This window comes from Oryzias latipes, chromosome 1, assembly GCF_002234675.1.
Source record: "Oryzias latipes chromosome 1, ASM223467v1".
Taxonomy (NCBI): domain Eukaryota; kingdom Metazoa; phylum Chordata; class Actinopteri; order Beloniformes; family Adrianichthyidae; genus Oryzias; species Oryzias latipes.
Genome location: NC_019859.2, coordinates 35,935,445 through 35,963,258, shown reverse-complemented (window position 1 = coordinate 35,963,258; position 27,814 = coordinate 35,935,445). Strand labels below are relative to the sequence as shown.

At 42.1% G+C, this 27,814-nt stretch overlaps 1 protein-coding gene across 1 annotated transcript; it reads left to right on the top strand.

Annotated features, from left to right (window-relative positions):
* The first annotated feature begins 241 nt into the window (after positions 1-241).
* adgre5 (adhesion G protein-coupled receptor E5) lies at positions 242-26,590 on the top strand. Its single transcript, XM_004066347.4, has 17 exons — positions 242-784; positions 12,639-12,674; positions 12,875-13,021; positions 13,105-13,224; positions 14,120-14,263; positions 15,097-15,140; positions 15,327-15,437; positions 15,880-16,033; positions 16,886-17,005; positions 17,092-17,285; positions 17,420-17,587; positions 18,820-19,014; positions 20,767-20,984; positions 21,063-21,221; positions 21,709-21,877; positions 22,142-22,240; positions 24,928-26,590. The coding sequence occupies exons 1-17, from the start codon at positions 754-756 to the stop codon at positions 24,967-24,969; spliced, it is 2,151 nt and encodes a 716-aa protein (XP_004066395.1). The 5' UTR covers positions 242-753; the 3' UTR covers positions 24,970-26,590.
* The last annotated feature ends 1,224 nt before the right edge of the window (positions 26,591-27,814 follow it).

The following is a 27,814-nucleotide window of genomic DNA, read 5'->3' as shown; positions in this document are numbered from 1 at the left end:
TCGTTTTGAAAATGGAAAAGCATTTCTGGTTTTGACTTTTATTTTTAATTATGCCACAGAATTGCTTCCATAGATCTCTGGTCTGTTGAGGAGCAGCTTGTATTCAGAGGGAAAGTTTGGTCAAATGTTGTGACGTTGGAGGATTGGACTACAGAAAGTATTCAGTCACCGGGTCATTCGGTGTTTTCTTTGCTGCCAGTCCGGGGGGGGGGGGGCAGACAGACAGCCGGTGTGGAAATGGGTGAATACTGAGCATACCGACCAGGCAGACGGGGAGGGGAGCTGATAAAACGTTACCGGCGGCACCGAGTAGCCCCCCAGTCCGGCCTCCCCCCGCTGGTTCAAACCCGTGTACCGGTGAGTGACAGGACTGCCGGGACACATTAGAGAAAGCGAGACCGACCGGAGCGGAGCGACAGACCGCGAGGGTCAGTGAAGCGGCGCGAGGGAGGGAGGCGGGGGGAGGAGGAGGAGGAGGAGAGTCCCGGCGAGGCGGGATCCCCCCCCCCCCCCACCGGAGTCTGAGGAGGAAGAAAGGCGGCGACGGTTCACTGTTTCCCACCACTTGCAGTCCCCTACCGTAGGATTACTCTACAGAACCGGAGCCTCTTCACCTCCGCGCTTTCCCGTGGATTACGTCATCAGGAGACGGTGATTCGGGGACCGGCACATTTTTTTTGTATTTCATTCCAAGTTCATCATCTTTATTAAAAATTAAAAAAAAATCAGTCCTGTCTGCTCTCAAAACCAAACATGGGGAATACAAGGGAACTATTCTTTCTTGGTAAGTTTATTATCATTATTTTTTTTTCCTTTTTTTTTTCTCTGCCCGCGTTCGTGTGTGCGGGCGCGTGCGCCAAAAACTGAAGGAGAAACCAAAAGTAGAGTTTCTAAACACTTTAGCTGAAATAAAAATGATGGTTTGTTTTGTGCTAAAACGAGTTTCTCTGTCAGTTCTTCGAGTTTTGTTCTCACTCTCAACACCGACGTTTGTGTTGAACCTGAGTTCAACTTTTAAAACAATAATTAATGAACATAAAATAAACCAACAGGGACCAGTCTGAAGCATGATGGGCGTCAAAGCTCATCCAAAACTAAAAACTAAAAATGTTGACACATGTACTACAAAGAGAAAATCAAAATCCTCAAATATATACTCATATAGATATATAAATTATGGTTTAACATTTTTTTTAAACATCATTCATATCATCGTTTGTGGTTGAAGATACAATTCACAGTCGATTTCGCTTCACGATCCGATCCTCTGAGCAAAAATGGATCCAGATCCTCATATTCAAAACTTCCAGCAGTGAGACTCAGACAGAAATTCCTGCTACTGAACAGTGAAGTTTTCCAGATTCTTGGATTCCTTCATCAAGTGGAAATGAAATACGTGTCCAAATTAGTGCTCCAGGAAAACTTGTGATTTAGGATATTAGTGATCAATGTTTTGATGACGACTTAACTTGCAAAAGATGAACAAATAGCAAAACAACTAAATGCATAATTTGTATTTCACTGCAACAGTTTAAGAGTCAATATAACTTAAATTATACTCCAAATGAGCCTCGTCTACAGCATCTAACATTAAAGGTCAATGATGTAAAGGAGTCCATCCCATTGGTAAAATGCATAAAGTTGTTTTTATCAGTTTAAGACTTCAAGCTACCATAGGATTGTTTTAACCATTTATCCCAGTTTTTGCGGACTTTTGCGATATGCGTATTGTTCAGCTTGAAATTGTGAAAACGATAAATGTGCGATTTATTGCAGGCCTCGTACAAACAAACAAGTAAACAAGAATCAATGTCAAATTCATTCACATTTTAGTTTCCTACAGTTCAGCCCACTGTTGTTGTTGTTTTTTATTCTAATGTATATGATTTTATTAATAGAACACATAGATTCACAAAAAACAACTTTATTTATTACTCTAATTGCTCCTTTTTAAAGTTTAGGTATTAGATCAATATTTTCTGAAGATATTTCTCCAAATGTTCCTACAATACAGGAAGTATGGTAGAATTATTGTTGAATATAGAACATACAAGCATGTTTGACTCCATTATTTGGTTTTTGTGGATGATACCTTTAAATATTTTGGTTTTCATATATTCAACATGTTGTTTACAACTAAGCTGATGGTTTCTAACGAATCCAAGGAAGTTTGATTCATAAACATGTTCAATCTCTATACCATCAAAATTAGGTTTTATAGCATCATTTGCTCTATGCGTACCAAAAACCACAAGTTTTGTTTTCCTTTTATTCAAAGGCCCTCTCCGACTAAAATAGTGTGTTTAACATGTTCGTGTGATGACTTTAGGCCCTGAGGCTCTTTGGGAGGCTTTTCCACAGGCGAGGTCCATGAAAACGGAATGAAGCCTCGCGGTTTGTTTCAGTTCTGACTTTTGGAATAACCAAAAGGCCTGCACCAGAGCAGCTCAATACTCAAACTTTAAAATAATATCAGATAGATATGACGACCCAAGACCATCAAAACATTTATAAATCATCAAAAAATCTTTGAAATCAATTCTGAATCGCACAGGGAGCCAATGCGTGGAAATGCGTGTCATGTGTTCCCGCCCCCCTGGTCATCGTCAGACCGTGTGCGGTTTGATATCCTTCTTCTGGGAAGACCAGAGAGCGGGGAGTTACAATAATCTAGCCTGCTAGAAATAAAAGCATGCGTTAGCACCTCAGTGTTGGCAAGAGAGGAAAATGGGCGGAGTCTGGCTATGTTTGTAAGATGATAGAGTCCTGTTTTTGTTATATTTTTCAATTTGTGGAGTAAAATTCATTTTATTGTCAAAAATAAAACCCAGGTTTTGCACACACTGAGGAGTTTTATAATTGGTTTAGTTTTGATAAAACAATCTCCGTCTTGTCTTCAGAACCAATCAGTAAAACTTCTGTTTTGTCCAGGTTGAGCTGTAGGAAGTTCTCTGCCATCCATGACTTCATGTCTAAAATACAGTTCAAAATAACCTTTACTGACTTTTCACTCTCAGGAGACACAGCAATGTAGAGTTGTGTGTCATCAGCATAGCTATGAAAACAAACACCATGCCTTTGGATGACATCCCCAAGTAGAAGCATATAGAGATTAAAAAGTAGTGGGCCTAAGATTGATCCTTGGGGGACCCCACAATTGATTTTATAAGCATCTGAGAAGCATGTATCCATACTTACAAAAAATATTCAACCTGTGAGATAGGAGTAAAACCAGTTAAGAGCAGTACCAGAGAGACTGGTAAGACTCGTAAGTACGTGATCTACTGGATCAAATGCAGAGCTCAGATCCAGTAGTACCAGGACTGAGAGTTTCTGAGAGTCCAGGTTACGTATTAAATCATTTATTATTTTGAGAAGGGCTGTCTCTGTACCCTGGTCTGTCCTAAAACCCAGTAGATATTTTTCATGGATTATTTCTATTTTGTAAATGTGTTTAGTTGGACAAAAACAGTTTTTACTCAAAAACGGTGAGTGGTCGTTTGTTATGAAAGGTGTTGGGATCTAAAGGACTCTTTGTCAGACGAGGCCTCATCACTACTGTTTTAAAGGCAGCGGGGAAGACGCCTGTCTGAAGAGAGTCATATACTATATTTAAAAGGTCAAAGTCGACAAAGTCATAAAATGTTCTTAACAGCGATGTGGGGATTGGGTCTAAGAGACAGGTGGATGGCTTTAACGGAGAGAAAACTCAACCAAGTGCATCACAGCATCAACCAGGACAAAACTTTCCAGTGTTTCATCAGATAAATACAATGCTATAGAATTGTTAAAATAATAACTTTTTGAGTTAAAAGGTTAGATCTCACAGCATTGATTTTACTCCTGAACTGGCCTGCGAAACTCTCACATGTAGCATCTAATGCTGTTAATTTCTCCATTGGATTTTGACTTCCTAGTACCAATAGGTACTTCCTGTTTGGAATGCGAGGAGGGAGGGGTTGCTCAGTCCAGTTCTCTTGTACAACCTGTGGGTGTGAGGGGCTGTAAGCTAGCAGGAGATGATGGGAAATGAAGGCAGGTTTACTTCCATGCCAACAGTACCGCCTACAGCTTAGACTGAATTTCTGATGAACTTCTGCCGCTCTGCAGAAACTATGTCATAGAAAACGACCCAGGTTTTTAAATTTTGGGTAAAAACGGTATTTTCATAATGAAAAGACCACTGGGAATGCTTTGGCAATAGATCAAAAGATGATAGAAGTGAGACTTGAAAAATAACTTATTTTCAAACAAAATTAAAGATTTTAATAACTTCTTTTCTATCTCTTAAGTTAATTGAATAATGTCTTGACCTGAACAATGTATTTTATATAATCTGCAAAAATAAGTCAAATGTTGTTTTTTTTGTGTTATTTTTTGGAGCAATACGTATTTTTCCTGAGTTTTATAGAAGCCAGCACAGAGTTAGTCCTTTTTAACATGGGAGTTGGATTAAAACCCCCCCACTTGAGTTATTTTTATTTGAGTTTTTCAGTGCGTTTTAGTTGTAACGTGTACTATACCAGGAGGGGAAAACTTGCTGGGTTGTCTCGGTTACGGCACTTGTGCTTTCCGCTGTGGTTGGCTGTGGATTGAGGTCAGGGAGCCTACTGCGCATTTGAAACCTCAGCAGACGCTCGCCTGTCAGCAGGATGCCAGCCTCGTTCAGCAAAATCCAGTTTCAATTCTGTGTGACGACACATCACTGGACAATGCTTGGAGAACTCCATCTGAGAAAGAAATCCACCTTCAAGGGTCAACCGTTGACCCTGTGGCCTAAGGGGCATGCGGCAAAGCTCCCCATTGAGACAAACATCAAGATGTTGAGATATATAAGCTCCTAGACATTTTTCATTCAATTCTTTTCCAGGTGTCAAAAATCCTTCACATGGTAAACTGCTGAAAAATGTCATTTTGATGCGTCCATAATGAAAACTCTGTGATGGTTTGTTGAAGGGTTTGTTCTTAACAGACTCTGTCCAAAGATAATGGTGGTTTTGGTGTTTTTGACATGTTCTTGGGCATTTTTCTCGTGATGGAGGACACAGATAAAGAAGATTTGGATTAAAACTGTGTTTCTTACTATTTGTTTAAATTGGGGTGAATCAGGAGCAGATGAAAAAAGGCAGTTTCAGAAAGATTGTAGTTATGTACAAACGACAACCAGCTGATCACAGGCTCCCTGCTCTGCTCCATTCTGATGCAGACCAATAGATTCATGAACGTCTTTGTTTTCCTGGTCTACGGGGGGTACAGTTGGGCTCTAAACTAGCAAGAGAGTGTCAACAAAGGGTTGATGGGAAATAAAGGAAAGCTCTCTCAGTGCCCAGAGTCCCGCCCACAACTCAGAGGTAAATTTCTAAAGAAACCCTGCTTCTCTGCAGAAAGGATGTCATAGAAAAAGACAGAGATTCTTTATATTTTTGCTAAAAACGGCATCATCATAATGAAAAGACCACTGTGAACACGTTTGCAATAGATCAATAGATGATTGGAGGGGGAGTCAGGGTTATTTCTGTTATATATTCACAAGATTTCTTGTTTTTTTGTCTGCAGATGTCTGTCCAGGCTTGCCCCTGTTGTAGTTCCTGTTTGACAATCTTTAATGAGGAGAGATGTTCAAGGCCCATATCTCTATTCAGCTACGATCTTTAGACTTTTAAGTTCTTTGTCGTCTCAAGCGTTCAGGATAGGGTACTTTTGTGTAAGAACGTTTTTTTTTCTCCTTTGCCTTTTATTAAATGTATTAAGCACTTTGGCTAACCTAACATTTTTTCACTTTGAGAAAAGTTACTCAACAGAACATACATTTTTGTAATTTCCAGTATTTATTTTTGATCAGTTTTTAGCATTGAACCCATAAATAGATTCATGTTATCTTTAACTGAAAAGGTCAAAGTTAAAAAAATATATTTCTTTCTTTTTTGGTTTATTTCTGAACTGAAGCTGTTTGAAAAAAATGTTCAGCTAAAGTACATTTCTACTAAACAAACAACGTATCTTTCATAAAGCACGTCCTAAACGACCTATAAAAAGGTGAACATCGTGTTGCTCAATGGCTGGGCACTTCTTAAGAAGTGGTTTATGACCTAGAACAAATCTAAAAAATGGGTCAGGGGGAATTTGGCAGCTGGCCTTTTACACTGATGATCATTTAATTTAGCAGGATGTGAGCAATTACGGAAACATTTGTGTAGCATAATTAAAAATAAAAGTCAAAACCAGAAATGCTTTTTCATTTTCAAAATGAAAAAGCATTTTTTGACTCAAAATTAAAAAGAAAAAGCAATCCACCAAAATGCTTTTTCATTTTCTACTTCAACACTGCTTATTCTGTCATTTAATTAAAATGATAATAAAAATGGTATTTGACATTTCATCTTCACAAAGTTCTCTGGTAAATGTGTAGAAAAATTCATTTAGAAATGTCTAATTTGACAATTAAGATGGATTAACAGAAATGCTTTTTCATTTCCACTTAATAACCGCTTATTCTGTGTCATAATTAAAATGAAAATGTAAAGACAGTATTTCATTTTCATTTTCACATCCACCCTGCGAACAGAATATCTCAATTGAATAAGCATTTCCAGCGGGGAGGGGGGGCGATGACGTCAGTGCTCTCCGTGTGCCCGGCTGCTAACAGACACATGCTAGCATTAGTGTAGCTTTGTGTTAGCACCAGTGAAGACGGCTTTGTGACGGTTGTGAACTTCTGATGATTTTACACAGCTTCTCAGGACTACGTAGCAGCATTTCCGCCTTTCGTGGTCCTCCTTCAGACGCACCGCGGTTCGTCGATGCTTCCCCCAGACTAGCTTTGTCTTTGGACCTCGGCCTAGCGCGCTCGCGAAGCCCCGTGATCCGAAGCTCTGGATCGCCGAAGGCGGAAATACTGCGACGATCTGAGAAACCATCATATGAATTTGTGTTTCCAGTGGTGTCCAGACAAAATAAAGGATGATGTAATTCCCACATGTTTACATCCTAGATGCTCATTGCGGCATTTTGGAGTTTGGAGTTCCTCCACGGCTAATGTTTTAGCACGTATTAGCCTAATGCTAACTCTTCTTTCGGGTCCTTGCAGCCAAGAAAACAGCACTGGCAGCACAGGTTTAAAAAATGATGAGTGAGCAGACCCTTAATAAGAATCACAACAGTAATAAAAGCACATTTAGAAGATGATCTCCTGCTGCTTCCTGTGATTCTGCTGTTGGAGGACAACTGGAGCCCCATCGACAGCTTTAGCAGATTACCGTTTGCTGGTTAGACCAACACGCACTGACGTCATCGCCCCCTCCCCCCTGGAAATGGTAATTCAAATTGAACTATGCGACACTATTCGCACGGTGGATGTGAAAATAAAAATCCAATCCTGTCTTTGCATATTAGTTTTAATTATGACACAAAATAAGCGATGTTTAAGTAGAAAATGAAAAAGCATTTTTGATTTTTCATTTTAATTTTGATTCATTTGATGCAGCTTCATTTTGAAAATGAAAAAGCATTTCTGTTAATCCATTTTAATGATCAAATTAGACATTTCTAAATGAATTTTGCTACACATTTACCAGAGAACTTTTTGAAAATGAAATGTCAAAAACCATTTTCCTTATCATTTTAATTAAATGACAGAACAGGAAAAAGAAAAAGCGGTTTGGCGGATTGCTTTTTCTTTTTAATTTTGAGTCAAAAACTGCAGCTTCATTTAGAAAATGTTTATATGTACATTTCTGTTGGAGCTTCTGTAGAGAAATCATGTTAGGCTGTGTGGTGTTAACAATCACTGGTTTATCATTTCACTGATACTTTTACAGTATGTGAACCGTATCAGATTATTGAATATCTTTATTATTGTATTTCTATACAATTATGTCTAAATGGGTAAACAGAGTAAATTAGAAATAATTGATGATACATAGCACCATTTTTTTTAACTAAACCAGTTGGTTAAGTGCAGGAAACCAGGATTTGGTTCCCAGGGGCAAAATGACATGTTAATGGGGGCATTTACCATAACAATGGTCAGATGTAACGTAATCCACTGAGGGTATTTGGGGAAGAACCTTAATGCTACTGCCTGCCTCATAACAGATGAGAGAAACGCATGTCATGACGGTGTGTGTGTTTATGGCCACAACGGTGTGCGGGCGTCACCCGCACACCGTTGTTGCCATGAATCAACCGCCGTGCTTCAGCGCCTCTCTAAGGCCAGCCTATTTGTAGATTCTCGACTCGCCTTTGTCGCCATCATGTTGATAAAAATCTCTGGCAGACGCAGCAAATGGCTGAACTCCCATCCAGCTGGTAGAGTTTGCTGTTTTGCAATAATAACAGAAACTCCCCTTTAGATTTAAATCAGTGACAAACACGGTTCTCTGTGTCTGGAACATTTCCAGAAGTTGTGAGAAGATGCTGCTTACAAGAAGAAGAAAAAGGCAGAACTGCATTTATTCGGAATATGACTGTAAACGAGTGAATTAGATAAAAATCCTCTGTTACCTTTGGATTACACCTCCGTCACAGACGGGCTTTCTGTGCTCGGAGTGTAGAAAAAGCAGCAGGAGGAGGGGCAGAAAGGGACATAAAAGACACAAAAGACCCCCGGTGAAAGCAGTGTCCGCTGTCTGGTCAATGAAGTCCGTTTAGTGGAGCTTCAAGTTACTTTGTATAGACGCCTTGTTTCCTTCTCCACATATTTCGTCATACATGGAGGCGATTTCTCACAGCCCCCCCTGTCTAACGCTGGCGGTTTGGCCTGCGGCAGAAACAGAAGCTCCAGCCGTCCTCACACAACAACAACGACAACCTCATTGTGGTCAAAGACAGATGAGCACAGCCTGGACATTTTCAACATTGTGTTTGCTTCAGTTTGATTCCTACCTCAGCTGGTGAAAATACTACTGACCTGCATCCGTTTAGAGACTGTGTGTTTAAAAAAACACATCTAGAATAACGAAGTACTACCCACAAAACTAGAACACTGGTGTTACTCAGCTCATGCTGATTCTGCTGGTTCAGCTGTCTGGAACGCCACATCCTCGGTTCAGGTTGTGAGATTCACCACAGCAGTTGAAAGCATTGCATAAACTGCTCCTCAAATAGTTCATCTGGTTTTTAAAGTAAGGGTTGTAGATTTGTGTTGTTACAGCATTGACTTTCAAGGGTTTTATGTTGTTACTGAAAACATTTTGAAAGAAGCTTGGCTGTGTAATCTGCTTCCTCTGCGTGTTTGGGTGAGAATTGCGCAGTTCGGGATGGACTTTTAGTGAAACTTCCTTAGTTTGTTCTGTTTTCAATATTCCCCCCCTGTCAGTCACACCAGGTTTAGGTCGATCCTCCGTATATTTAAGGGTCTGGTTTTCAGTTCTTTATTGTCATCAGGTCATCTTCCGGTTTCTTCATGGGTTTAAGGTTATTTATTAAATGCTAATGGTTCTACCTGGTCTCCTGCATGTTGGCCCTACACCACCAGTTCCTGACCGTTTGTTGTTTGAAACATTTACTTTTGTCTAAATGTAAATTCATTCATACTAAGCAGAAACGTAAAGGCACCAGTTATTAGAGAGAAGTTTTCTGTATCTTTTTATCAAAGTCATGTTGGAAAATATTTGGTTGCAAAGATTTTAAAACAAAACTCCTCAACTTAAAAATTAAAAATGACAACAACATTTTTTACAAAAACAATTTAACCCATTAATCATGACCCACTGAATCCCTTTTGGGATGGTGGGGTTGCTGGAGCCTATCCCAGCTACTTGTGCGTGGGGGCGGGGTCCACCCTGAACAGGTCACCAGTCTGTTGCAGGGCGTCCATGAACCTAGGGGGAATTTAGAGACACCAAGGAACCCATGAAGCATGTTTTTGGACTGTGGGAGGAGGACTCCAAACAGAAGGAACCCAGCTGGGATTTGGACCAGCGCCTTCTCAATGAAAGGCGAGAGTGCTTACCACTACACCACAGTGCAGCCCGCCCACTAACCCTAACTCTAAACAGAGCTACAAGAAATGTAAAAATATGTGCAAACATGTCATTCTTAACAGTCTCGTATCTTTGTTTGTTTTTTATGTCAATTAAATGTTTTAAGTCTTCTTGGCTTTGGCCTTTGGACCCCCCCCCCCCCCCCGTTCCATCTTCTTATGTTGTTGTTGTTGTTTTTTTTTAATATTGATTCCTATGACAACCTCATTGGAGTCCTCGCCGGACGAATCTTTCCATTCAATCCTCCACTTCTAGGGCCAGACGTTCCACCTCTACTGGTTCTCTTTCTTCACTTAATTTTCCTCTGACAGCTCTATGGAGTCTGGATTGTTTTTCCCCACAATGGATGGACAAAAGTCACACTTTTGTCTAATTTTCTGTTAAACATGAACCTTTTAGCTGCTCTGTAGCAAGAAATGAGACTTGGGCTAAAGACCAATCTTTGGTTAGCAGTGTCTAACATATTTTGTTTTGTCCTTCTTTGTTATCAATGGTAGAGATTTCTATTGTATGTACCATTGTATTCAGATAACAATAATAATAATAATAATGATAATAATAATAATAATAATAATGGATTAGATTTATCTGTGCTCAAAGCACTTACAATGTATCCATTATGCATTCGCTCCTCATTCATACTGTACTTGGTGATGGTAACTGCTAATGTAGCCTCAGATGGAGACAATATGTGGTTTCCATGTGGTTTCCAGCTCCTGGACCTTTCAGTGGTTTTGTTGCCTTCTGGGTTTTAGAGTTTCCTAGGCACCGTTGCTTTACTTCACAGCAGAACTTTTAGAACTGCAGCTTCGGTCAAATTGGTGTGAGGCCCGTTGAGATAACCATAGTTGTAATATCGGGTTACATGAATAACCGACGTTTCACCTCTTATCCAAGAGGCTTTGTCGATTGACAAGGCCTCTTGGATTAGAGAGAAACGTCTTCTGACTTTTAAAACTAAGTCCAGATGACAGCCCCTAAACCTACTATGTTGCCATAGAAATGTTGACTGAGAACGACTTAATCAATCATTAATCAATCACTTCTTACTGAGGACATCTGGCTCCAACATGGCAGCATCCATAAAGCAAAATAATGGCGTTTGAATTGATTTAGTTGGAGCCAGACGTAAACCATTTCCCATTGAGGATGTCATACTCCCTCACTCCAGTTCTCACATACAGTCAACAATTTTAAGAATCTCATCACACTAGTTTTTTTTCTTTGTACATCCGTAACAAATGAAATCCCTTATTGTTTTAAATGGCTACATCAAAGCTAGGGATGCCGCATTTCTCGGTTTAAAACCAAACCATATGGTACATCAATGAACCAAATGGTGGGGAATTGAATGGTTGCATCTCTAAAATTTAAAAAACTCAAACATTCCACTACAATGAGTAAAAAGGTCACCAGTGGTGTTGTTGACCTTTGTACGGCTTTCACAGGATTCTCACAGGTGGTTTAGCAGAGATTTTTTACACTGATTGTCCTTCCTGACACAAGCCTGCATTTTATGCGGGCTGGGGACCGGCACAGGGGGATCCAGACTTGGGTCTCCTTGTGGCTACATAGTTAGGGAGTAGTGTGAAGGGTCTTACTCTAGGGCCCACATTGGATGATGGTCATTGTTGCGCTCCCTGGGAATTGAAACCTAACTTCCCATGTAAGTCCTGTACTTAACTGAACCAACTGAGCTACAGTATTCAGGCGCTTACAGGTCACCAAGACATCCGTTATTCCAGTCATCAGTGTATGGGGCGAGAAACTATCAAAAGGAAAAGTATGCAAGAAGACAAGTTGTCCACAAATTAATACTTTGTGCACAACTTTGCAAAAAACAATAAATGCAGCATTTGTTTTTACGTTTGACACGTCTGCTGTGATTACGACTTTTCCTTGTCTTGAATACGAAGTTTCTGCTGTTAACTGTCAAAAATAGTCTCTGTCAGACTCTAGACTAGCAGAAACGAATGGCACACTGAATATCTGTTGGAAGGCTGTTGCTACCAAAACGGAGAATGGCAAATTTCATGAACCACCTGAAACGGAGGCCCTTAGTTGTTAGGGAGAAGTACAAGAAGTAGGAGGGTCAAAGGGCAGTGATGCCCAGTTCAGTTAGTCTGTTTAGTTACAGTTTTAGTATTATCCTATTGAATTCTAAGCATTTATTATCCTTTTTTATTGTATGTTTACCTTACAATACCAGTATGAAGACCATTGAGACGACTGTTGTGAATTTGGGCTATACACATAAAATTGAATAGAATTGAATTCTCTCTACTGGAGGCTCAAGTTAGTGGCAACTCTCAAGACACCTGCCGCGCTGCCTAACAAGTATTTTACAGCTTGTTTTTAGTTGCACTTTAGATTGAGGAGTACTACCTGGAAGGGATTTAAGTTTGGGGAACCCATGATTGAAGAGCTGTGATCCTACAACAGAAATGCCAATTGAAAATGGTGACTACATAAACGATCCATTCCGGATCTGAACAAAGAGCTTTTCCTTTAAGACCCCTCATCATTATCAAACACCCGCAGAACTTCCTCAGGTCTACTCGGAGACTTTCTTTGTGTTGTTGGATGCAGTAAATTCCAACTCTGGGACAAAGCTTAGCCATTGGTAGTAATTTGTATTTCTTCTGTCTTTTATAGGGTTGGCCTGTTTGATGATAAAATGCAACAAATGTGGTAAGTGTCTGATTTTTTGTAATTAACTAATAATTCTTCTCACTAAAACGAATAAAACTTGAGACATAATAGATGGGACCTGTGTGACGGTATTATAGTCAAAGCGTTTGCAGGCTTTTGATTGCTCAAAGACGGCAAAAGAACGCACATGTGTACGTCACTGATGACTCTTTACCATGTGATTCTGTTCAAACTTGAAGAAATCAACGAGTGTGACGATCAAAAAGTATGTGGGGACAACGCCGTCTGCTTCAACACACCAGGCAGTTACTACTGTCAGTGCAGGGAGGGCTTTGAAAACAAGTATGGGGCAAAAAATTTCACAGCAGTAAAGGGACATTGCTTAGGTGAGAGTCTGAAAGGTTTGCAAACATACCTGACTGTTGATGTTGAAGTGTCTCTTAACTCTTCCTTTACTGTTTTTTGTCAGATATAAATGAGTGTTATAAAGACAAAACCATCTGTGGCCCTTTGGCTCAGTGCAAGAATCAGATGGGGAACTACAGCTGCATCTGCAGTTATGGATATGACTCCAGTAGAAACTGCATAGGTTGGTTTTTATTCCTTTTTCTCCTGTGTCCTTTTGTTATGGATGTGCTTTTTTGTTCATGAAACTCCCACATTAGTTTACACAGATAAAAAATAAAGAGTCGGAGGAATCATTTTTACGAGGAATTGATGCTTCAGAGAAATAGAGATCTAAACACGTTCTTGTGAAAGAATGAGAACAGAAATGTTCGGATAATTTCTGTGGAGCAGACAACATATCGGCCTGTTACTTCTTTAGGCCTTAGTCAGATGCACCTGTTCGGGGGGTTGACCCTTACGGCGATGCAGGTTTTTGGGTTGTCCGTGTCCGAGTCTTGTAGTTCCCTTAAGGGTCCTCGTACGGCCACCTCAACGGACGTTATGAAAATGGAACGTACCATTGTCATGCCTGTGGCAAGTGCATTGTGAAGTATTTATAAGGATAATGGAAGTTTCACGCACTTGTGATGTACGGGTGATGCTGTCGTACGGCGTCCTCAGTAAGGCGTGAGTTCTGCCTCCTAACTGACCGCACAAATGCTGCGCACAAACGTAAGGCGTTGGTGCCCGTAGACGCCCGCAGCACGTTCCCCGTGAACAGCACTTACTGGCTCCTCGCGGCGTGCACAGGATTTGGTGTTTTGAAAATGAAAAATCTGTACAACACACCTGCGTCTCACCTACTTCACCCTCACGTGTTGTAGAAGTCTTACGACCTGTAGATTGCAGCATAACCGACAGATTTCCTCTACTGTCTACCATCTTGATATTTCGTGCGTGACCCTAGAGGTTTTCCTGTTTTTCGAATACTTGTAGTGGTTCCGTAGACCACAAATGTGACTTGACAGATTTCTTTCTGTCAGGAATTGGTCTCGTTCCATTTTAGTCTGGATTTTAACTTTTAACCTTTGGCACAGATAGAGATGAATGCAAGGAAGCTGCAGCCAAAGAGGAGCTCATCTGTGGAGAAAAGGGAACCTGCAGGAACGTCAATGGGAATTATTGGTGTGATTGTGCAGAAGGGTATTCCAGTTATGGCAATAAACAGACTCCATGCTCAAGTGAGTAGACAAAACCTTCTCAAATGAAATGCACATGTGAATACTTTTCTCCTAGTCAGGGATGGGCAAACCTTTTGACTTGTGGGCCACAAAAGGTTCTGAAATGTGACTTGTGGGCCGGACCAGGAGCAGATGCATGAAATGTTTTGGTAACCCAGCTCATAAGAGGAAGAAATAACATCTAATCTGGTCAAAATATGCCTTCATTTTAATAGAAAATTGCTATATTCATGTATTTCGAAGCAGAACTTTTTTTTAATTTAAAAACGGTGGTTTGTTTTCAGTTTGTTGCCAATTTCACCGATGAGTTGATGTCCCTCGGGGAAAAACGCAAACTTAGAGAAATACTGACTTCGTGTGGTGTTGGAAAGATCGCAAAAATGACTCGAAAAACACAGATGAACGTCAGAAAAACAACAAATCTTCCCACAGCTTATGAATGCAGACTAAACAAAGGTCAATGTTTTTCTGTAGCGCAGCATCTATGGGGAGCCACTGAAATTACATGGAAATAAAACATGATTAAGACTTACCAGTATCATAGATTCCCGTTTGGCGGCCAATTTAGATTGTTTAATGGGCCACATGTGGCCCCCGGGTCGTAGTTGCCCAGCCCTGCTCCTAGTGGTAGTTTCGTGTTTGTCAGAGGTCCTGAATGTTCACAAAAATCTGAAGTACAACAGTTTTGCAGAATGGAGGAAAAGGGAAGCATCGTCTGCTGTTAGTCATCTTTTTTTCTGTGGATGGGATTCATCTCCAGACCAACAGAAGTTGTATTTAGTGTCACGGTCAGCCGATGTTGAAATAACAAATGTTGGGTTTGTTTGATCCAGAGCTCAACTGTGATGGCTTCAGCGCTGATGGAGGACCTTCACTGGTAAGTCCAGAGTTTTCTTTACCTATGGAAATAAAACCCACTCGGTTCTTTTATCAAGATCTAGACTTAAAGAAATAACTTGCTTTATAGTCTCCGATCATCAGACAAGCTTAAAGAGCTTGTAGGTCTACTCTTCATCAGCTTTCCTCTTTAGGAAGTTCAGCAGTTTATCCGTCTTTTTTGCAGTCGCTCCAAGGTCTGGCTGAGATAGAGTCCATGATGAGGAACAGCTGCTTGGCTCTGTCCAGTTCAAGCGCTGCTGGGGAGGGAAGGCCGGATGGAAACACGCTGCTTGAGGTCAGAAAAGATACAAAAGACTTACACGTGTGGAGCATGTGGTAGCAACAAAGTCACAAGTTCCTGTCGTCATTTCAAAGGTCCATTTATACGACTTTCATTGAAAAGCACACTTCCTGTTAGGAGAAGTGCAGGTAGAACTTGGTTTGTCAGGAGGATGGCAGGGATCTGCAGGTGGAAAGGTATTTTTCTAAAAGCATAGGAAGAAAAGAAAAAAACATCGTGTCAAGAGGCCGTCTCACATGTCATTCATGCCAGGAGCTGGTTTGGAACTTGAAGTCTCAAATTAGATTCCCTACTTTTTTCTTTATCCATAAATCTCAACAAAAGAGAAAGTGAAACAATAAAACCCCAGACGTTAAAGTACAAGTGGAAGTAAGGACATTTTGAAGACCTACTCTAACTTTTAGGTCTCAATGTTCCCCTTTTACGTCATCAACAGAAACTTTTAACAGCAACCGAGCAGGTCCTGTCTCCAAGACCTCTGACTGACAGCAAAAGTGTGACCAGGCTGCTCGCAACGGTGGAGCGCTCCATTTTACTGATCGGTCCTCAGCTCAAAGGCAACAGCACCAACATGGAGACGACGGAGACCGGTAAGACGCCGCAATAGAGGAGCCAACCATCGCTCTGTGGAAGACCCGAGAAAGGGCTTTTTCTTCTTGGATTATCAAATCTTTACGATCAAACCTTAGGCTGTGTTCACATTTGGTTCTCAAAGTGAGCCAGAGTTTGTTTCCCCCGATAATCCGGAACCAATCTTCAGTCTGAATACATGTTCAGTCTGGGACCAGGCTCTTGGACCCGTCTTTGGAGGTGGTCTTGGTTCGTTTCCAATCAAACTAAGTTCGGTTTGCTCTGAGATGCCCCAGTCTGAATAGGCTCAGTGCTCAGAGCAGAACGAATGGACCAAAACAGCCGCCATAGCCAGGTATTAGGGGATGTAAACACAGGAGTGGAGCAACAATGAGACAGAGCGGCTCAATGAAATTTGGTCGGATGAATTCAGGCTCATTAAAAAAATGTTTTCATTGCTTCTCTCACTGTTTGAATCAGTGAACTATCCCGACAAGGACTTCCAATATTCTTTCTCTAGTTGTGTGGCCCCGCCCTCATAGATCATGGCCAATGAGTGAACAGATCTTTAGTCTTTGTGGTTTTGTTTACAAGCTTTGGTTGGAAACAGAAATCTCCGGTAGGCGCCACTCTGAATACAGACCAAACCCAAGGTTCAGGACCCACTGAGTATCGCAGTCTAAAAACCCCCCTAGTCTGAGGGTTTTTGGGTTGTCTGGTCCGTGGAGTAAAAGCGCTCTACAACCTTAAAATGTCACCACTCGTCCACCGTACAGATTTCCCATTTTCCCCCACTGGCAGCCCAAATCCACCTGTGACTCAGGCACAAGGCTGAAGGTTTCAGACGCCACTGTTTATCTTGTCTTTGACAGATGTGCAGATCAAGGTTCAAAGAGGTAGAACCCGACCAACTGGACCGATCCATTTGACCACGGGAAATGCCAGCCTCAGCACTGACTGGGAAACAGCAGCAGGAATGGGAACGTACCCTGGTAACACCTTAGGCTCTTCTTTCTACCCATGAGTATCAGTGAGCATCCTAAACGTCTTTCTGTTGGTGTGTTGTGTGCTTTATCAGGTTTCGCTTTGGCAGCGCTGCTGAGCTACAAGAAGCTTGAAGGTTCTGTGAATGGATCGTTTGAGGAGCTTGAAGAGCAGGAAGGCTCAGGACCGTCCTTCCAGGTCTTCTCCAGAGTTGTTTCAGTTGTAGTCTCCAATCCGTCCACTCAGAACTTGAGTCGCTCCGTCTACATCACCCTCAGACATCTGCAGGTAATAAATGTCCGGTCTCCCAGTCTGCTGTGTTTCTGAACTTCTGTTGTCAAACTAAAAACAGTCATTAAAGCTGTTCAGCCATCTCCTTACCCAGAGGGTGACGACTCAGACGTGTTGGGTTTGACGTTTAGGACATGGAGGAGTCCCTGGAGCTGCGGTACAAGTGTGCATACTGGAAGGAGAGCGGCGCCTGGTCCACAGATGGTTGCCGCCAGCACCAGTCCAACAAAACGCACACAGTTTGTGTTTGCAGCCATTTGAGCAGCTTTGCTGTGCTGATGGCCCTTTACCCACTAGAGGTGAGCAGACGCCTTCAGAAGGGTTTCCCCCCAAAGGCCACATCATACAACATGCAAGACGGCTTTTTATCTAGGAGTGTCAAATTACAGACAAATTGGTGCGTTATTTCTCAATCTCATTTTTAATCTATAACTATTGTCATCTTCTCAAAAATAAAAATAAAGGTCCAACGCTTAACCTGCATGAACGTTTTAGGTGAACTCGGCTGAAAATGCATCTTACAATTTTTAACAATGCACATGTCCGTGTACCGCCGTGTACCGCCGTGTACGCCGTGTACTGCCGCGGCGCGCGCCACTGTGACGTCGCCAATGTCCGACTTTGCAGTTCTTCACAAAAAAAGCCACAACGTCACAGCTGTTAGCTATAATGTAAGGATAAAGCCGGGCGAGGAGTTTATCATAAATAAATGGGGTCCATGGATCACCAGACCCCCTGTTGTTGTAAAAACAAAGGTTGAAGGTCCGTTCTATTTGGAAAAACCCTTTCACTGTGTCACAACGTCCCAAATTTAAATAAAAACATCTTAAAATTAGGCTTTTTACAGTGATTTTTAGGCTAAAAACAATTAGAAATATATATATATTCTATTGATTAATTACAAATTGCACAACCTAATGAATTGCATGACAGCACTATTTCGTCGTGCTTGACAACAATGCAGTTTACTTACAGTATTAGCGGTGCAACGGTTCACTTTCTGCACGATTTGATTAAAACCTCGATATTTCTTTCTTTCTTACTTTCTTTGTTCATTTTCCTTCCTTTCATGAAGCATCAGGAACCGAATCACGTAAAGATTTGGGTTTTACCAAACAACAACAGAGTCAGAGAAATCTTTTTTAAATTTGCTAATAAGAATAATGAAGAAGACTTTCATTTGGCTCCTGCTAATCCTGGTGGAATCCACCAAATGATAAATCCAGTTTGACTCGGTGAACATCCTGGTGTGCAGTCGGGATGCAGAGGTTCACTTCCCCCACAGTTCGCTTCCATGTTGTAACAAACGGCTCAGTGTCAAACCCAGAACTCTGGCATTCCCAGGACTTATGTATTTTATGTCAAGACCATCGATTTTTCTCAAATCTGCGCCGAGCGGTTTTCAGAGATAAAACGCCAAATGAAATCTGTCTTTGTGGCTTGCTGGTAAACGACGTAAGGATCATATTTTGGTCGATCAGAAATGCTCGACGCTTTGGCGTCACTGAAACGTTGTTTTCTTCTTTTCCAGCCTAATTTTGAACTGGAGCTGCTGACCAAGATTGGGTTGGGCGTGTCCCTGCTATGTCTGGCTTTAAGCATCTTTACATTCAGGTTTTGCCGCTCCATACAAGGGACTCGCACCACCATCCATTTGCACTTGTGCATTTGCCTCTTCATGGCGGACCTCTTCTTCCTGGCTGGGATTTCACAAGTTAAACCTGAGGTGAGGGAAAGCGGTCTGTGCTTCAGTTGTGAGTTCACAGCAACATGGTGGATGACAAGTTAAAAGCAAAGCTTTGTGTTTCTACTTAACCGGCTCTGAGTGACTCTCAGTGGTTGTGAAATAGGAATCCTTTGGACCCACTGTAATGCGTTAGCCTGTATATCCTATTTCAGTTTAAATGCAGCAGTCAGAAGTTCAAAATGCTGCTAGCATCTTATGAACTGCTAGCTGTCGTGACTAAAACATTCATAGCAGACCTGCAGCTTTTCAGCTTTAAGGTCAGATAATCTGGATGTCAGTGCAGGATTTCACCTTTTTGCTCCTGCAGATCCTTTCTGAGGGTTGTGTCTAATAGTAAATGACTCCTTTAAGGGCCTATATCATGCAAAATCAACCTTTGAAGTGTTTTATAATCTTCATTCCTCATAAAAAACAAACCACAAAGCAGTTTTTTGATCCGTGGTTCCTCTAAAAACCTGCTCTCCGAGCACCAGCCCCTCCCAACCCATGAAAAGGAGCGGGTCCTCACATTGTGATGTCACAAAGTGACGGTCCGAAGCCTTCTGCAGACCGCGTACCGTAACAAAGCCCCCCCCCCCCCCCCCCCCCCCCACCTGCAAACAGGAAGCTACGAGTCCAGCTGCTCAAAGACGTGTTCGCTGGTGTGGAGCAGCAGGTTCTTTCCAACAGCCACAGATCTTTTTACAAAGGGGGTTGTGGTCAAATCTCTCTAAAGAATAATGACGGACACACTTATGAGGGAAAAGAAACGTGAAGCCCCAGAAGATCTCCACGCTACGTAGTTTGTCCCAGTGGGGCTACCGTAGGGTGACGTCATCATCAGTGTCAGGCCCCGAACACTCGTTGAACAGTTTTGGTACCTACAGCGAGTTGGAAAATGAGCTGCTGAAATACCTCAGATTTCATGAAAAAGGTGTTCTCTAGTGTTCCAAAGGTAGTTTATGTTTTCATACATGTGGACGTAGTTTACTCTGAAGGCCTTCTGTGTTGCTATCAGTTTATCAGGAGCTAAAGTGCCAGCTTGTTTTTGGAATGTACTGAATGTTTTCAGAAGAAAGCATGAGGGTGTGGGGGGATCCGCTTTGGAAACGAGAGATTCTCCAGACATTTTTAGACTAGATGAGAAACCCACAGTGTGGGATGGTTGGGTGCTGTGGGTTAAGGCTGTGGAAAGTTCCTCTATGCTAATTACTTTTTTTTTGGATTTGAGTGTAAAAATAATTTACATTTATATTCCAAAACATGCATTGAATGTCCTGAAATCCATTTTTAAGGTTTTGTTTTAATCCTACATGTTTGTCTGTCTACAAATGTATTTTAAACATTCTATATCGAGGAGAATAATAAGAGCAAATCCCTTTAGGGGCTAAACTCTGTCATGATGTGGGTTCAACCAACAGGAAGGAAGTTTGCTCACATTTAAAGGTATGCAAAGGCTGTGGGTTCAAATGGATGTGAGTAGTTCCTGGTGACGGATCGGGTCAAAGGACGGAGCTCCAGCTCCACTGTTTGCTTTAAATGAAGGAAGTGGTCGAGGGGGGGGGGCTTTTATTTCTGCAGCAAGGACAGAATATGAGCGTATACATGGATATAGTTTACTTAAATAAAGCATGGTATAAAACATCAGCAAAGGATCAGATACTTCATACTTTTCCGTGTTTATGGGTGTAAATCAGCCGTGTGGTCTCTTCATCACAGAGGTCTGTGTTTCCTTTCCGTTTTGCCTGACAGGCCGGCTGCAGGTTTGTGGCGGCGATGCTGCATTTCTTCTTTTTGGCCGTGTTCACCTGGATGCTGCTGGAAGGGGTGCAGCTGTACCGAATGGTCGTCCTGGTGTTCAACGCCACGATGCGGCCGCTCTACATGTACGCCATGGGTTACGGGACGCCCCTCCTCATCGTCCTGGTGTCCGCGTGCAGCAGACCCAAGGGCTACGGCACAGAGCAGCAGTGAGTTTCTGACGAAGACTGCACACGCCCACGGCGAAGGTCGACCCGCTGACGTGACGGCGTGCTCTCTGTCCACAGCTGCTGGCTGTCCCTGGAGGACGGCCTCATCTGGAGCTTCTTCGGCCCGGTGTGCTTCATCATTCTTGTCAACGTTGTTTTCTTCATCTTCACTGTTTGGAAGCTGGCCCAGAAGTTCTCCAGCCTCAACCCGGACCTCTCCAGCCTGCACAAGATTCGGTCAGTGTGAAGGCATGCTGGGCGTTAGTGTTGGGAGTAGTGTCCGCCCACACAACCAGACTTCCATTGGCGTTCCTAAGTGCGTCTCTGCGCAGCCAAAACCCGAACCAGCAGCTCCTTCAGCAGCTTCTCCTCCGTCGTTTCAATAAACGCCTGCAAATGCTTCACCTGCTGACTTTAGAGTTCCTGATCTTCCCTTTCAGTGGTAAACGTACATAATAATACGTTTCATGTATTAATATCGGCGCTGACATGCACCGTCCAGCAAAGCTTTGCTAAAAAATGCCTTTTTAAATGAATCCTTTCTTTTTCTACGTCACTTTCTTTTCCGTCTGATTTGATAAAAACATGAAAAGTTGCTTCTTTTGGTTCTTTAGCGACTTGTTTTCTGTGTTGCTTTTTTCTTTGTGTCTGTTTTTTTTTTTCCAGACAGACTGGAAGCATCTGATGATCTAATGCTCCCCCCCCCATCCTGTCCTCCCTGCAGGGCTTTCACAGTGACCGCCATCGCACAGATGTGCATCCTGGGGCTGATGTGGGTGTTCGGCGCCTTCCTCTTCCAGGAGGGAACGGCGGTGGTGGCCTACATCTTTACCGTCCTCAACAGCCTGCAGGGGGCTCTGATTTTCGTCATGCACTGCCTGCTGTCTAAACAGGTGAGACGCAGCCTCACAACGCTTAATCAACGTAAACATTGGCGTCAGGTTTTAACCCCTTGTGCTGTCTTGGGGGGTCCAGATGACCCCACTCCCAGCGTTAACGTGCCTCCGAGGCACGTTAACGCTGGGAGTGGGGTCATCTGGACCCCACTCCCAGCGTTAATGTGAGGCACAAGGGTTAAAAAAGTGAAGGAGGCTAAGTTCACGTTGCAGTAAAGGCCTCAAACGAGTGTTTTCCAATGGCGCTGCTGCCCTCTACAGGTCAGAGAGGAGTATGCGCTCCTGTTCTCCTGCATCTGCACGCCGCAAAAGAGATACTCGGACTTCAGCAGCACCAACCCCTCCAGCAGTCAGTCCCAGGTAGGACTCTAGTTTGGTGTCTAGAAGTACAAATGATAACTATGGAAGAGTTTCTGTAGCATAATTAAAAATAAAAGTCAACACCAGAAATGCTTTTTCACTTTCAAAATGAAGCGGCAATTGTTGACTCAAAATCAAGAAGCAATCCGCCTTGAAGGATTGATTTTTGATTTTATTTTTGAGTCATTTGATGTAGTTACATCGGGAAAATGAAATGTCAAATTCCATTTTCTTGATCATTTTAATTAAGTGACAGAATAAGCAGTGATGAAGAAGGAAAAGGAAAAGCGGATTGCTTTTTCAAACGCAGCTTCATTTTGAAAATGAAAAAGCAATCCTGGTATTGACTTTTATTTGTAATTATACCATGGTCTGGGTGAATACTAATTCTGATTGGCTGCTGGGTGTGCATTAAAAAGTGATAATCTACAGTGATAACCGCACGCCTAAAAAAGTAGTTCCGGTCACGTAGCTTAAATGTTCTGTATCACTGCTCTGACTTCTTTATCTTCATCATCCGGACAAAACCAAGCAGTCAGAGGAGAACTTTGTCTCTGATCTGATGCTTTATTTAACACACCGTGATCATCAGCATAGATATATGTTTCCTTTCCTGCTGCAGTCGATGTCCGCGACAATGCGCCGCACCACATAAGAAATTTGTGAAAAAAGTGATCCAAACCGAAAAAATAACAAGAATAAATTACAAAAAACTGATTGAATATTTATTTCCTTTGTAAGCGACCATGGTATAAGCAGGTTAAAGGCCTTCATAGTGTGCATTAACGGTGTGCACTAATTTCTGATAATGCACCGGGCATTGACCCCTTACTTATGCTACAGCAATGCTTCCATAGATATCAGGTAAACGTAATGAAATATACACAACATGCATAGACCATTTAATAATATGTAAGTTAAATAGTCACATGTTTTATTGAAAGGTCCTTTATAGTTAGTCACTTATACTTTTCTACCTAGCGATCCCTCCATTGTTCATTTGTGAAGTTCTGGCAGCTGAGAGGACAGGTCCTACAGTGTACACCACAGACCAAACTGGACGTTACACCATCGAAGTGTGAATCCGGAACCGCTGCTACACTTCTTCTCAGTCGCTTCGGTTCATTTCTCACCTCAGTATTGAAGTCTGCATCAGCGCTGAGGCGTTGCTCAAAAACACGTTCAAAGTGAAAGTGAAGACGGCGCTATAAACCATGGATGGCATTTAGAAAACTACAATCCAAGTCAACACTTTGACACTTTTGCATCCTCCTCCAGCCCCCCTGTGATGCTATCCTTTCTGTCGTAAACATGGTAAATATTTACAGTACAGTAATGAAATCCTTTATTTCTTTACCGTGACACTACAACACGATGCTACAGAAATCTGAGCTCCAGTGAAATGTACGTCTACATGTAAACGTTAGCTGGTCGCGTCCCACTGGAAGTCTCTGGTATGGCTATGATGGTAACCATGGAAACACTTCCCACAATTCTAGGATAGACGTACAAAACGTTTGACACGTTCAACAAGTTTGCTTTCACTGAAATGAAGATAATTGTTTTCATGAACAGACACGATCGAATGTTTAATGGCTGCATGTTCAAAAGCATTTGCGATTGGATGAAAGGATCGCGACACCACCACTAGGTGGCGCCCAAAAGGCTGTTGTGCAAAGTGGAATTCTGTTGGGAGAAATGCACCAGACGGCATTATAACGCACTTCTGGTCTTCTGGTCTCCTGTTTGAAAAAACTGAAATTCAAATCCACGTTAGAAACCATCTGAGCGGAAGTTTGACGTCTTTGTGTCTCTGTGGTGACGTCCAAAGTGGTCCTGGGGCTTTAAGACCTTCTGGATATGGATCCATGTTCAAGCAGACAAACCCGTCAGAACTATTGGAAAAGCTCCGACTCTGTTCATCCGTTTCTGTTCATGACCCGAAGAAAACATGCAGTCTGAGCCGTGGAAGGAAACCTCATCAGACAGAACCTTTCATCTCTTCATCACCATGGAGTGAGCTACAGACAAACGCGTCTTCTGAACGCCGTGTCCAACAGCCACTACATACATGTCCTCATATTGAACGGATGAAAACGTCTCAGACGTGAATCTAATTGTGAAATGTTCACAGATGTATCAGGAATGAACCACGTTAAAACCATGGAAGAAGTAGAATAAACGGCACAAAGAACACGTGAACCAACGTAGAACATAAACCGTGTGATTATTCTGCTGTTTATCTGCAATTTATTAGTGATTCATGCATCAATGATGTCATTGTAACGTGATTTGTGCGCCGTATACGTGACATAAAGTTCTACATCTGTGGGTCATGCATGAAAAGTCTGTTAGACAAACGTGGAACGGTCGAGGAAAGACACACATTTCTGTACGCATCTCACAAAAATCACACAAAACTGTAATTTACGTAGAGAATGATTGAGATTAAATTCAGATATATGCGTATTAACTACATAAACGGCATCATTTTCAACCGAACAGCTGTGAGACACGGCCGATTCATGAAAGTGACAGCAGAAACAGACGGATGATGAGGAGACGTTGTGTGTTTTCTCCTCATTTTGAGCTGCGTTCTAAAACGACCGGTCAGCCTCTGCAGCAGATCCGGTGACAGGAAAAGAGGCTTCCACTTTTCTAAGATGTCCTGTGTTTTGTGTCTTCAGGGATACCGTAGCGGACAGCACACAGGAGAATCTCATATATGAAGAGTCGACTTTCCATCGGCTCGGACCGAAACATGAAAACCCTCCGACTGTAATGGATGTTTGATATTTTGGAAAGTCTTAAAGATGAATTTAGGACGGGACGGATCTACGATCAACCTGTTCATGCTGATCATGATAGACTTCAAATTCCTGTGGTTTCTACTTTTGCATCTTAAAGTTTTTTCTTTTTTGAGGTTGTATTTTTATTATGTTATTCAACAAACGGGAAAATTGTTAAGGTATATTTTGGTTATTATAGTTTTTTTATTTATAATGTCTGTAAATCTATAGAGCATATGGAGAAAAAAAAGATTTTGATATTTACTTTGTGGTACCTAGAGATATAAGCTGCTGAAACACACAGATCCACTGTTATTGAGCCTCATCACAGTTCAGACTGGGACCATCAAAGTGTGTCGTCTTATCCCCCAGTCACCTGTGATGAGGCGTGTTTGCTGTTTCCGTAGCAACAGTCCGATCGTTGTAAAGCTGTTTGGTGGATTCCTGGATCCGCTCCGAGCTCGGACAGGATAAGCTCTGCTCCCTTCAAGGTCCAGAAAAAGCTTCACGTTTGTGGATCTGTGTATCACACGCTGCCAAACAGAATCGCACTTTACAACACGCCAATGTTTCCGTCTGACCTTCGCTTCTATTGAACCTTTTTGAGACGAATGCAAAGAAAACTAGAAGGAGCTGCAATTCCAGAAGAACATGCAGGGTTGATGCTACACTGCTGAATGAAAAATAAAGAAAGAAACGATCAAAGTTTACCTTAAATAAAGTGAAAACAGCACAATAACAATAAAGATATGTTTGTGAAAAATGCTAGAGCCGGTTATCGAACCAGTGAGCTTCTGCAGCGAGGATCCCCCATTTATTTCAACGGAGGCAGAAATCCTGGAATATTCGGAAAAGTTCAAGGGTTTGAAGGAGCAAAAGTCACAGCTGGAAAAAGCTGAAAGAGCTGAACATTAGAATAGTTGAACAATTGAAATAAGAAAGAGACAAAAAGTGGAGGAAGATACTAGAATAAAGAAATAGAAACAGGAAAACGATGGTTGAATACTTTATAGCATTCAACCATTGAATTCTTATAGCTTTATCGCATTCGTTTCTGGACTTCCTGCAGTTCTGAGCTGCTCTTCTGTTGCTTTGCTTTTATTTTCACTTCCGTATGGAAAGTTTGAATTATTGCTAAATATCACGGAGAAGACGGTTCCACGGAAAACAGCGCCGCCCGCTGATGAGCCTTCAGCTTCCTGCTCACAGGTTGGGTTGATCAGACGTGTTTCGGGTTTTTGTTGGGGCCGTTTGGCGTCTCATAGCGTCTGTGAAGGCAGTTTTGCAGAAAGAGAGGCTGACTTTGCATTTGACAGCACTTTTGTGAAAAAGACAGCCGGTCACCCACTCCCCCCCGTCTGCCGTACGTCTACCAGACAGCTTGTTCTACAGACGTCCGTCCTCGACATGATGTCACCGTTTTTGTTTGAACCGGTGATCTTAAAGAATTAGAATTTGTGTTTTGGTTTATTTTATAAGTTCCTTATTGTGTTGTTGAAATATCTGTATTTGGTACAGCTTTTTGTTCTGAACCTTTAATAAAGCTTCCACTCTGACTGAACATCTTCTGTCTGCCGGTGTTTTCTGGATCCTTAAGGGGGGTTTAGCTCCACTTTTGAAGGTAAAACTGAGGTTTACTGGGAAAAAATAATTTTAAGGAACTTTGTCTGCTCCTGGTGGAAACACGGCTCCTCCGAAGTGGCAATAATACCGATGATTCCCCAGCAGGTTATGATAAAAGATGAGCTTCTCAGCATCCTTCTGGACTCTTCTGCTTTACAATCACATACATCCTCTGTTAAACAGACTGCATTACATGGTTGGAATCACTTGAACAGTTTTTAGCTGGTTTGAATCCGCCCTCACAGGAAGAGATTTTATTGTCAGAGTAAATGATGCGTCATCAGGGAGGCACAGACTGACGTGTGGTGTTCCACAAGGCTCCATCCTTGGCCCCACACTTTAATTTTTACATGCTACCACTTGGTGACATCATCAGGAGACAGCATAAACGTTCATAGTTTTGCTGATGACACCCAGTTATATGTGGCTGTGTGTCCTGATGACATGAGACCCATTGACGACCTTTTAAGCTGTGTTTTAGATGTTGAAACATGGATGGGAGAGAACTTTCTAAAGCTCAGTCAAGACCAAACAGACATTTGATTTGTTGGTCCTGAAGCTGAGAGAGAAAAACTCTAATCCTACTTATCAACTTTTACATTGAATGTGTGCAGTAAAGTCAGAAACCTGGGTGCGTTTCAGACGCAGATCTTACCTTTGAAGCACGCCAACCAAGTGACAAGGACTGCATTTTATCATCTTAGAAATATTTCCTGAATGAGACCCTTTCTCTGCAGAAACAGAGCTGAAATATTAATCTATGCTTTTATAACATCTAGGATAGATTATTGTAATGCTCTTCTTTCTGGTATTAAGAAAAATAATATCAATCGGCTGCAGCTTGTTCAAAACTTGGCTGAACTCATTTAAACCAGAACCAGGAAGGAGGAGCATGTGGCTAACCCTAACCCAGCTTTAGGATCGATTTTAAGCTTCTTCGGTTCGTTTATAAACGTTTAAATGGGATTGGCCTCTCATTTTTATCAGATTTACTTGTAGTTTATGACCCCCCCAGAGACCCCAGGTCCTCAGGTCTGCCGGCGGTCCCAAAGGTCAGAACCAAACGCCACGGCGAGGCCTCATTTCAGCGGCGTGGGCCTCGCCTGTGGAACGGCCTGAGGCTTCATCCACTGTGGAGGTTTTTAGGAAAGACTTAATGCAT

What these genes read in the sequence shown, in the direction of transcription:
- adgre5 (XM_004066347.4), top strand. Translation starts at nt 754, where the DNA reads ATGGGGAATACAAGGGAACTATTCTTTCTTG. An exon ending in AGTAAAGGGACATTGCTTAG is followed by an intron (nt 13,022 to 13,104) that starts GTGAGAGTCTGA and finishes GTTTTTTGTCAG; the next exon opens with ATATAAATGAGTGTTATAAA. An exon ending in TTTCACAAGTTAAACCTGAG is followed by an intron (nt 19,015 to 20,766) that starts GTGAGGGAAAGC and finishes TTTGCCTGACAG; the next exon opens with GCCGGCTGCAGGTTTGTGGC.